This window comes from Mastigoproctus giganteus, chromosome 5 (assembly GCF_048544385.1).
Source record: "Mastigoproctus giganteus isolate SK-2022 chromosome 5, ASM4854438v1, whole genome shotgun sequence".
NCBI classification, from domain to species: Eukaryota; Metazoa; Arthropoda; class Arachnida; order Uropygi; family Thelyphonidae; genus Mastigoproctus; species Mastigoproctus giganteus.
Genome location: NC_143579.1, coordinates 208,135,285 through 208,147,853, shown reverse-complemented (window position 1 = coordinate 208,147,853; position 12,569 = coordinate 208,135,285). Strand labels below are relative to the sequence as shown.

General features: G+C 39.3%; 1 protein-coding gene across 3 annotated transcripts in view; it reads left to right on the top strand.

Moving 5' to 3' along the window:
* The first annotated feature begins 324 nt into the window (after nt 1-324).
* Nucleotides 325-12,569, top strand: part of LOC150086044 (opioid growth factor receptor-like protein 1) — an 80,222-nt gene continuing 67,977 nt past the window's right edge. The window contains exons 1-2 of one of the 3 annotated variants that reach the window (XM_090373674.1): nt 325-430; nt 7,507-7,584. In XM_090373674.1, coding sequence (XP_090229800.1) covers nt 7,561-7,584 — 24 coding nt within the window. In that variant the 5' untranslated portion in view covers nt 325-430; nt 7,507-7,560. Of the gene's footprint in view, nt 431-785; nt 1,165-1,582; nt 1,628-7,506; nt 7,585-12,569 lie in introns of those variants that run through there. The other 2 variants (XM_090373673.1, XM_090373675.1) reach the window with 2 other exon arrangements.

The following is a 12,569-nucleotide window of genomic DNA, read 5'->3' as shown; positions in this document are numbered from 1 at the left end:
GTTTCCGACGAGTTTAAACAGGATTTATGTAAAAACGAGTGGACTGATTGGCGAAGACGACACACCAAATTACTTCACGAATTACTTCACCAAATTACTTTTATTTATGAAAAGAACCATCCGACAGAGAGCGCCACGAAACGTGTGTAATACAAAATAAATTCCTGTTCATACTAGTTACGACCACCCTTGTAGGATAAGTGTTTTATTACGCCGATATTCCAGCGCAACGGTTAATGACGGATCAGCTTTTTTTTTTTTTTTTTTGTGGCAGTACGGGCTCGATCTCTCAATGTGCGCACCTCTGCTGCGTACCAATGTGCGTACCTCTACGATAAACGTAGTAGGAAAATCTTGATTAGAAGAGTTGTAGTCTTGCGACGTCATTGCTAGATTTTTGACATGTTCAGTGTTTCTCTAGTGCTTCTAGGTTTGTAAAATATGCATAGATATATAGACAGGTACCGATTTATTTATTATGGTTTCATTGCGCAAGTTTCCTGCAACTTCTTTTGGAATTATTTTCTTTTCGTATAAAGTCGTTTGGTATATCTCTTTCGCCGATTGGCCTATTTGTTGTTTCGCAACTCCTGTTAAACTGCTTGGTAACTTCAGGATGATTCTAAAGTTACCAAACAGTTAAACTGTTTGGCAACTTTAAAATCATCCTGCAATTATTGAGAGAGGGAGTATCTAAATAGGGAATGTCAGGGAATTAGTAGAAACTAAAAGTTGGATTACAAAATCCCTTAATTTTGTGAAGCTGCAATTCCTTGTGCCTTTCAGCAAAACCCGTGACAGAATATGAAAATTTGAATTACATAATATGTGTGTAGTGTAAACAGAAGCTTTTGTATACACATGCACATAGGCCAATTTCAACGTGTACACGAAGTTACAATAAATGCGCGTGGAAATCCCCGACTCCCTTCTTCCTCATCAACACTACCTATTTCCGCTTCTGTCCACAGACTAACGCAATGGGTTTTTCCCAAGTTGCAACGGAAAGCGCATTAACACGATAAAGAATTACAGAGATATCATTTTTGTCACTCTTTAAAGCACAACTTCACTAGCGAATAGCAGACTTGGAAAATACCAGAGAGGTTAAATGCCTGCAAGGTAGTTTGAGCGTTTAAGTTGTCTTCAGCTTTTGTTTATCAGGTAGCGTGATCTTTTTTTTCCTTCTTCCTTTCTGTCCTTTTTTATTCACCGAAATTAGTAAAATTGCAAATAAATTTTCAAGAAAATGGTTTAGAAATGTGTGGTGCATTTCCTGCTTATGAATGTATATGTTGCCTAACAGTTCACGTGTCTTAATTAATATGCAAGAGTATATATATGTGTGAGTGCGCGCGTAAATCTTTATTTAGCTTAGTTCATTTTCTTTAAAATTCTTGCGCATCTGGATTATCAATAGTGACGAATTAAAAATAAGCAGTGCACAAAAATTATTTACAGGCAGAACTGCGTTGGAACTTTAGCTCTGTGGTTTGCTATAGTATTCGTTGCCTCGAATTAGGCAAGGGGCAATATTATATATTATTTTTTCATAAAGCTCCATCACTAAAAAAAAAAAAAAAAAAGTTTATGGATATTGTCTTCTCGTTTACTCGCTGCTGTTGAGGTATGTAATTTCTTGTTCTTGATAATCAAATGAAAAAAAAAGTGTACAAATATGTTTAAAAAAATAAACATTTTTATTTAAAAATTTTATTTTAAAAATAAAAATAAACGCGGAAATGAAGTTTGACTATGGTAAAAAATATAGATAAGAATAAGCGGGCATGTATGTAATATAAATAAGTATTTTACTAGGTACGTGTCTGCTTCTTATTCATTTTTTATTTTATTGTTTTCTTCCTTGGCAGCCTCTTAGAGTAGAAATAATGCTGTTTGTATTGATAAACTAGATTAGGGAAGCAATTCCTCCTATTTTGCAATTTGAAGTATACGTGGAATCGTTTTCCGTGGTAGCTTACTCAGCGATTTATCGCTGCCTGCCATTTCTTTGGTGAGGTTTGGGTTCGATTCCCGTTGACGATCTAAGTAATGTCTAAATCTCTCTTCAATGGAGGCAGTTGAGGAAGTAGTTTACTCGTGCATTATTCCAAGTTTTTCAGTCCGCACAACATAATTTCCCACCAAACGCAGACTGGCATGATAGACCCGAATATGAGCGACAAGTCGGGAGCCCTTAAAATAATAATTTGAGTATCTTTGGTGTTTCGTATTATGCATTTTATCGAACATGGGTAGGCATACGTGCAATAAATAATAGATTTTTTTAAAAAAAATTTTCATTTACTGCGAATTTCTGCATTTTTAGCAATTATTTTACTGTATCATAAATAAAAATGCTATCATTTAAACATAGAGACACACCCAGGGCACTCCGGCCCTCTTATTCCCCCCTACTACCAAAGAGATGATCAAAACTAAAAAAAAAAAAAAAAAATTCGAGAAAATTTATCTATGTCAAAACAGCAATTGTGACCCCCACACACAGAAAAAAAACATACTGGTTGCGCACCTGTTTAAACAATTTTTCTTTTAATTGTAGTTTCTATTCTAATGGCGTTCCGTAGAGTTCTTACTGGGCACGTGTTTTAAACTAGTTTGTAAACAAAATGTGGTCAAGGTCAGTGGGTTCATTTTGTACCGGTTTTAACCGTTTGGTATTGCGAATTTTCCTTCTCCAAGTTCGTAATTCTTCCTAATCGGGCATCATATTTCTTTTCGGCCCGCCATCGCTGAGTGGTCAAGTACGACATTTGCCCAAACGCGTGTGCACCTAGCACACGCGTTTGGGTAAATCGTGGTTCAAGCTCGCGGTTAATTAACGGATTGCATTCATTGTTGATATGATTGTAAACTCCTGTGACTTAGTGGTCGCGTTGGAGTATAAACAGAACTTTTTTTTGTTTTGTTTTATTAATTGTATAATACATGCATTTCTAATGCACCTAGTCAATTTAGATACACAAAAAAAACCAGTGTATAAATTTATATATACCGTATTTCCCCATGTATAAGACACACCCTTTTTCGAAAATTTGGGGTATAAAAACTGGGTGCGTCTTATACGGTGGTTGTAGATTTTTTTTACTTGCATTTCCCGCTTTTTCGCGCTTGTTGTCTTTGCGCTCATTGTTTCGCACTTGTTACTGGTATACTGTATTAGGTTACGTTTTGCCACGTTCTGCCCAGAAATGGCTCAGAAAAGATTTTCATATAGTGCTGAATTCAAGTTAAAAGTGATCCAGTTTGCAAAAGTGAATGGAAATCGTGCTGCGAACGTAAGTTTGGTCCTCCTCCAACTGAGAAAACAATCCCAATCCGAGACTGGCTACGGAAGAAGAAACCCTACTGAAAACGCTACGGCAGAAGAAGGCCATGAGAGGCAAGTCAGCAAAATGGCCTGATTTAGAGAGGGAATTGAAGATATGGATTAAAGAGCAAAGGGCAATTGGAATTCCTGTGTCCACAAAGATGGTTTAGCATGAGGCAAGAAGAATTGCTGATGAAAAAGAAGTTACTGATTTAAAAGGAGGATACAATTGGTGTGTCAGGTTCATGAAACGGAATGGACTAAGCATGCTTACACGCACCAAACTTGCCCAAAAGATGCCTGAAAGCTATGAGCAGAAGGTCCTTGAATTTCATCGTTTTGTCATTCAATGTCGGAAGACACATCAGTTTGAGTTGAGACAGATTGCAAATATGGACGAAGTCCCCCTTCAATTTGATGTCCCAAGTAACAGAACTGTTGATAAGAAAGGGGGTGAAAACTAACTGCGAAGACAAGTGGACATGAAAAGAGCCATTATACAGTTGTTCTGGCTTGTTGTGCCGACGGAACCAAGCTGCCTCCTACGCTGATTTTCAAACGCAAAACTATGCCAAAAGAAGGCATTCCTCGAGGAGTGATTGTCCACGTTCATGACAAGGGTTGGATGGATCAGGATGGGATGAAGGTCTGGTTTGAGAAAGTTTGGAGCAGGAGACCAGGTGGGCTCTTACGCAAACCTGCCCTATTGGTGCTTGATCAGTTCAGGGCACACATAACAAAAAAACACAAAGATTGCTGCAGAGCAAAAAACAAAACTTGCCATCATACCTGTAGGCTTGACATCCCAGCTCCAACCACTTGATGTCAGCATTAACAAACCCTTCAAAGCTGCCATGAGAGACAAATGGAACCAATGGTTGAAGTCTTCTGGGGACAATTTGACACCAGCAGCCAGAGTGAAGAACCCAACTATAAGAGAAGTTTGTACCTGGGTGAAAAGATGCTGGGATAATATCAAGATTGAGATCGTTGTCAAGTCATTTAAGAAGTGTGGCATTTCAAATGCCATAGATGGAACTGAGGACGAGGCAATATATGAAGACTGATTCGTCATCAGACACAGATGAGGACAAGCTAATGGATGGGAGGTTTGACAGTGACGAGGAGTTGCATGAATTTTATGATGAATAAAACTTGAGTTCAATAACTTTATGTAATACATTTTTTTTTTTTTCAAATTTCGGGCCCCAAAATTAAGGTGCGTCTTATACATGGGGAAACACTGTATTTGCAAACATGTTATTATAATTATTTTTATCCCTAAAGCTTCCAATTGACGTTCTCCAATGCCATTTGTTTAATTAAACATTACGCGATCGCAATATATTTTCGCAATTTTTTTTAGAATTTTGTTTTGTCCTTAATTTGGATTCGAACTTTTCCTTTGGGTTGAGGTATAGTTTTTTTTTTTTTTTTGTTTGTTTGTCAGCTGCAAGATAAATCCTATTCCTCTCCGCCCCCCATCCGCCATTTGTCTCCTGGGGGATGTGTACTAACTGCACTGGAAGTAATCCAATAGAATATTAAAACGAATTACATTGTAGATCTACTGTATACGAATCAATTTGAGAATTGCATTTCTTAGTTTAGTAGCTACTTAAGTAGTTCTAGTGCATGTACTAGGAAAGAAAGGAAGGGAGAGAGAGAGACTAACTACATTAAAAAACGCTTGCAATGTGAAATTGTCTTCTTCATATGGTTTTTAAACCATATGAAGGTAACAGGTGATAGACTGAACAACCTTATTGGAAGTATGAAATTCGCAAGTATAAGAATATATTTAATTTTAAATATTCCCAAAAGTTATTTTTTGGAATCTGCGTAGAGTTCCGATCAAAATTCCAAGTTTTGAAAACAATGCTGTTAGACTTTTCTGGATTACACAGAATTCATTTATCCTTAAACTATGGAATCCAAAACGACAGGCCCATTTATTTTCATTTTATTGAGAAAAAAAAACCATTCCAAATTTTTATTAACATGTTAATATTATAATTTTTTTTGTCAGTCTATAAAGATATATTCTTTCTTTCTTTCTTCATTTTGTATTTTAAATTAATATATTTCCTTGCAGCATTCAAACTATTTAATGCTATATATATTGAGGGTTGTGCTTAACTAATTCAGCTCCCAGAGTTCATTCTGCTTCCCTACAACTTAAATTTTATTTATCTCACTTTTGCGCCTCTATCGGAAATGTGTCCCAGGGGAGACCCGTCCGGCGATGTTTTGGCATTGCCCTGTATATCTCCAGTTGAATAAACATTAATGTATCGATAAATACAAAAATATTAGGATGGAGCGGCAGCGTAGCAAATCGTTTTGCTATTCCACCTCCATCAGTGCAATTTGTCATCTCAGTGCAAAATTTGATTTTGGGGCCTCTGTAGTTCGATTTAAGAATAGCAGGGGGTTTTGGTGCACTGCACTGGCTCTCTACATGTACATTATGCTTTTGGTATAAAGTGTGTTGAATTCTTTACCGAATTTCGCATGTATTGGTTGCTTTCCCAGAAGCCACTTCATTCAAAGGAAACTTAAATATTCAGCCGAAATTTGGCTATCATGATCATTCCAAATAATCTGAGAGGTGCTGTACGTGATCAGACGGCAGAAGAAGCACTAGGTTTCCATAAAACTCTTGATACTTTTGCAGGATCCAGAAGAGATAGACCAAACGACCACATCAGCCAGTTTTTAAATCCAGAAGAATGGTCATTGTACTTCTCAGAAATGCCCAACTGTTGAATGCACCTCGAAGACAAACTTAAGTGAAAACGGCAGTCTGTAATTTCGATGACCGACCAAGCATTCCTAGCGTGAATTTCCTCATGAATTTCTTTTTCAAAATCGGCAACAGTTTTAGAGTGCAAACTGCAAACCTTAACTTTGATACTACTGATTTATTAGAAGCTGAAAATAATTCTGTTATGCATTTTTGTTTTTTTAAGTAAACATCTGATACAAATATTTTGTACACTATTGTGAAGATACCATAAATATTTTTTTCTTTTTTATATTCTATGTATTCTTAAAGGGAATACACAGATCTGATCACCTGTAAAAGTGTAATTGGACAAATCCCATCTCTTGTTATTCTACACATGGCGCCGGTAGAATTGTGTATTACTTCGAAATCCAAAAGGTGGTGCACTTGCACCACCTTTTGGATTTCGAAGTAATACACAATTTTTAATATTTTCATTAATTTATTGAACCATAAGATATTGCATTTATTCGAAAATTTAGTGAGCAAAAAATTTATTCTCACATGTACCACCTTGCAAAATATCATGCTGGCGCCCATGATTCTATAATATATAAGCTTTACCTTGATTGCCATTACAACCCCAATGAGAAACGCGCTGGGGTTCTCGTCTGCCCATGTTCATTTAAGAAACCGCTTTGAGACATAGGAAGCCATAAGTAATCGCCTCGTTTTATGCCTACTCAAACTCAAATGCCAGGCACCTTCGTTTTTTGAATACCATGGAATACCCGCTAGGTGCGGTCCTGCCTTACTTTTTTTTTCCTCTGAGTACATTAACTGTAGCAACCCTTGAAGAATTGAAATGGTTTGTTTCTGGTTTTCATGGAAAAGGGCGGCTCGAAGACTACTAGTGGGTGTTGCGTGTTTGCAGCTTACAGAGTTAGCTTTTATTATTATTAGCCATATGGTGCAAAGAAGCCTGAAGCTTATGCTGTACCAGCCAAAAAAATTCCACAGTAACCCTGAGAGAGGTGGTTTTTTTTTTTTTTTTTTTTTTTTAGGAGCATTAGCAACTAAGGCCATATTGCTCCGGGGATATGCGGTGGTCATTCCCTGACCTTTCCGCATCCTCCGTATTTTGTGGTCACAGGCTCGAACCCCGGTCTAATCAAGAAGCGTGTGCTACGCACTCTGCTCCTGCCCACCTGGCTACAGAGGGGCAATGAGAGGGAGGGAGGGAGGGAGAGGGGATAGAAAGGAATCATCAAGAAAGAGAAGAATGATGATATCCAGCTCAGGACCCTGGGTGTGCCAAGCTCATACTCACCAGATGATGAGCCCCTGGGGGAACATTACAATTAACGAAATGTTTTGTGTGTATTTATTTATTTTTGATCGTGTTGATTTGAAATTACTAAATAAAATAATATTTTTCTCTTTACAGAATGAAACTTCTCTTCTTTGATTAAGTAATAAAAGCCTTGTATCGACAGTGGAAATGGGTAATTTGTTGACCTCGGAGGTATAGTGATATATATATTTTTTTACTGAATTTGTATTTTCATCGGAGATCTTTTCCATTACGCTTAAAGATCTAATTATTTCTACATGCCAAACTATAATATAGTTTTTTCCTGCTCCAGGATTGCAGAAATGACTGCCAAGTCCACAGCCCACAATTTTATGTAGGAGAGTCGTGATGAGGTATTTTTGCCCACAAGGAAACTATTCGGAAGTGGCATAGTGTTTTGGATTCGGGCGCCGCCGGTGGCTTCCCACAACTGCGCCATCATTTCTCGTGTGAAGTAAACAGAACTCTGTAAATGCCTGAAGTGGGTGTATGTGTTGTTTTGTGTTAGAGTAGTGTTGTGTTCCGTTGTTCTTTTGGCTGCAGGGCCCCTAATGGGACATAACGTTTCCCGTCACCACGTTGCAGTCCATAGTTCTCTGGCTGGTCTCTGCCAGGGTCACCTGAGCTTCCTAACAGAAGCCAAGTTAAAAAAAAATAATAATAATATTGAAGAGTACACTAGGAAATAGAGTGGGTCAGAATGTGGGGTAAAGAACAAGGATGGACCATGGTGAAGGAGTCCTGGTGATTTAAGGTGAAGTGGGGAGAGGATAGGGGGAATTAAAGTCACAGGGGCAGGTTCCCCCGTGAGTTCATCGTTATTCTATGGTACACCACCATACCAAATTTTGTCCTGCCTCATCGCAAGCTGCACGAGTTATGCCACGTTTACTACGTGTTCTGTTAATTTTGTCGAGCAGTGTAATTATCAAGATAGACTACATCATAGTAAATTCCGCTGTAAAGGAAAGGAAGATATTCCGTTCTACCAGCTTTCAAGTCTAACATAATGGTTATAATTATCAACTTCTCAGACTACGTGGAAAATTGACCCGAGTTCTAATTCTGTCAGCGAGTGAGGAATTTTTATGGGTGTATTCACAAGGCCTTAGTAGCTCTTGCACCAATAAATCAAACCAACAACAACCACTATCCTGAAAAAAACAAAACAAAAAAAACTACTGCAATTTTCAGAGGTTTGAAAGTTTTTCATGTAGTATAGAGCTAAGATGAAGCTCCGTGCAAAATTTCATTAAATTTGGTCCAGTAGAAGATAAATTAAACTGGAATAAAATTTCGTAACGCTTTTCGCATGACGGTTTTTCGTTACAAAATTTTTGGAATAACGCCAGTAAAAACGTTTTGAATGTCAATAAATAATTAGAAAATGATTAATGTTCTATTGAAAAGCAGTCAGATTGATAGAAGTAAAGATACAGTACTTTTTTTTTTTTTTTTTTTTTTTCACGGAGTAACGACATGTGCAACCCTATGAACTGTACGAAGCAACATCAATAACTGGATGTGCAACGTGTCGGTACACACGCGTAAACGATAAGGCAAAAAAGGATAACAAACCGAAGTTCTGATTACAATAAACTTCGTTTTTTTATATCCAGCCATTTATATTTATAAATATGTACAAAGATTTTTCTTATATTTTTATGAAAAACCCCAAGCACGAGAGGTATTAGAACCTATAGTACTTTGTACCATGGGTTCTAATTTGTTGAAGGTTGAGAAGATAATTGTTGACATTATACTTGAACTTCTGTAGATTGTAATTTTCAGGAAATAGATATGAAGGAAGACTGTTCCAGAAAACGGAAGTTGAAGGGATGAATGAGGAAGAAGAAAAGTTGGTTCTATGGTTTGAAGTTGGGCATTAAAATGATGCTAACTGGTTGCGGCACGTGTTCGGACTGTTTGAAAGAGAAAGTGGGTATTATAGAAGCCAATTCATAAGAACAGTGCCCATGGAAGTATCTATAGAAAAGGCGAGAAGCAGAAACAGAACGTCTATGAGATAGACAGTGGAGAAAAAACAGCTATTTACAAAGGGTACTAGGAAAGTTTTGCAATACAGCTTTGTTTATTTAATTTTTTCAAAGTAATTTCCTCTACATTCAATACACCTCTCCATCCTCCGAAACCAATCTTTAAACCAGTTCTGCCAAGTTTCACTAGGGAGTAAAGCACACTCGTTGTCCCAAGCCCGTAGAAGGTCCTCATCACTGGAAAACCGCCTCCCTTTTAGCTTCATTTTCACATGCGGGAACAGTGCAAAGTCGCAGGGAGCAAGGTCTGGCCTGTAGGGAGGGTGCTCTAGTTTCAGTCCTGTTGTGGTCAAATATTCGGTGCAGGCTTTGGCGCGGTGAGCTGGAGCATTTTCGTGATGGAGGTACCAGGTGTCCATTCTTGACTTTGGCCGCAGGTTCTTCATAGATCCAATGACTTTAGGCAGGCATTGTTCAGTATACCACTTAGCTGTGACTGTCTTCTGCGTGTCCAAAACGACACGTTCCACAATTCCACTCGATTTGAAAAATACAGCTATCATTTTCTTCTTTACAGATCGGGATTTTCTGACAATTACGGGTGTGTCGTCATCATCAAAGACCCAAACTTTGTTTTGAGCCTTGGTCGGCAGATCGTAATAGTACAGCCAAGTCTCGTCACCTGTCACGATGTTATTCACATACCGAGATTGTCCCTTATCAAACTTTTTTAACATCTCCTGGCACCAAGTCACACGTCGTGTCATCTGCTCTTCAGTCAGTTGATGCGGCACCCAGAGAGAACAAAGTTTCTTCACGTGCAAATGATCTTGCAGAATCGAACGAATTGCTGATGCATTTAGGCCCAAAGTATCCTCTATCTGTTGGTAGGTCACTCGCCTGTTTTCGTCAAGCATTTTCCTCACAGCAGTAACGTTTTCCTCCGTAACTGACGTTCGTGGCCTTCCCGGCCTCTCCGAATCCTCCAGAGTGAAATTTCCCCTTTGGAATTCTCTATACCACCTGAATATCGTTGTACGATGTAGACAATCATCATCTAGTGCAAGAGTCATTTCTTCTAAGCACTGGTCTATGGTTAAACCACGCACGAAATTATACCGCAAAACTGTCCTTATCTCATTTCGTGACCACGATGGCATCGCAAGCACTTTACACTCTCACTACTAATGAATAACTGGGCCCATCGACTTGGTGCGGCGGCTACTATGCACGTATGAACATGTCTCAACATGCAGCAACAAGCAGCTTCCTGTGATTCATTGTTGCGTCATATTGCAAAACTTACCTAGTACCCTTTGTATTAGGGTCACACAGAATGTTAATTCAACTACCCATGTGTATTGTCTGCGTGTGTAGCACAGTGGTATCGTCACCGTCCTCCCCACACCGGGTGGAAAAGGCCCGGGTTCGAATCCCGTCGATGACGCGAGGAACTTTAGTGGGCTTTTTTCACTCCGTGGCTGAGTTAGTCGGTCTCAGGCGTAGATAGCAAGGTTTTTTCCCTCAGAAACTAGGGTTTTTTTCGTCCAGCAAAACAGGCAGATCGACCAGAGAACACACGCAATTTACAGACACGAATACGGGTTAATGTAGTAGTAGTAGTAGTGGCATGTGATGCAAGAAAGCAAATGTATGAGCTTATGCAGCATCAGCCAAAAAAAAAAAAAAAAATCGCACCATTCCCTCCAAATGCCTGTCCAGTTCCTCCTTAAATTTATTCAACCTATCAACTTCCACAACGACAGATGGAAGTTTGTTCCAACAATTTACCACCCGCTGGCTAAAGGCAAATTTCCGCACATCTATTCTACACCTGTCTTTTCTTAATTTGAATTTATGCCCCCTTAGATTCGTAATCTGAACAAGTGGAAGTGTAATTTGATTTTTTTTACCCACGTGTATTGAGCCTGCAAATTTCTTGTGTTCTCTGGACGATTTGCCTGCTGTGCCGGACAAAAATCCCCGGGTTCCGGGGGGGGAGAACCTTGCTATCAACACATGAGACTGACTAACTCAGCCACGGAGTGAGCCCATCAAAGTTTCTCGAGTCATCCACGGAGTGAGCCCATAAAAGTTTCTCGAGTCATCCACGGATTCGAACCTGAGCCGTTTCCACCTGGTGTGTGGAGTAGGGTAGCGCTATCACTGTGGAGAAAAAAAAAATTATGATATTAGGGTCCCCTGTAAATGATTACATCTACCCATATTTATTTTGTCTGTAAATTGCGTGTGCTCTCTGGTAGATTTACATGTTTGCTGGACGAAAAAACCCCAGTTTCTGGGGGGGAAACCTTACTATCTAAGCCTGAGACCAACCACGGAGTGAAAAAAGCCCACTAAAGTTTCTCGCGTCATCGACGGGGTTCGAACCCGGTAAAGGGGAGGACGGTGAAGTCATCACTATGCTACCCACGCACATAGACAGTGGAGGGACTTGGTTAGAGATGGATCATTAATTAACCTAAATGTCCTCATTTGGATGGGATCTAGACGCCTGAGAGAAGTTTTGAGGGACCGCCCCAAGTGTGGGAACAATATTTCATGGTAGGGCTGATTTGCGATTTGTACAGAGTGGACAACTGTTTGTTAGACAAGTAATGCCAAGAGCAAAAAAGAGAAAACCCAGTTAATCCCTAACGCCTCTGCAGCCGAGAGGTCAGGAGCGGGAGTGTAATAGCATACGCTCTTTGAGTAGACCAGGTTCAAACCCCTTACTGCTAAATACAATCGATCTGCCAAGGCAGATTATGGTTCACTGTGGATTATGGATCTACCAGCATGGCAGATTATGGTTCGTTCCCCTCAACATGAATTGTTGAGGAGGCTTCCACCCTGCAGTGGATTGATAACAGCTGCTGCTTACCCTGTTTTTTTTTTTTTTTCCTAATCCTTAATAGAAATATGTGATCTTGTCTAGAAATCTGATTGTCATCGAAGATGAGCAGAAGAATCCTTTTTGCGAGATATAAGACGGCTGAGTGTCAGAAGGATTTCAGTTATCTCAATTGATTTCAGTCAATCAAGAGTTACCTTTGCCGATGGGGCTAGCCAGGTGGGTAAAGTGCCTGCCTGGCAACCCAAAGGTAAAGTGTAAAGTGTGTTCGTGTCAAACGGCACCAGGGGGTTTCCCCCATCTCC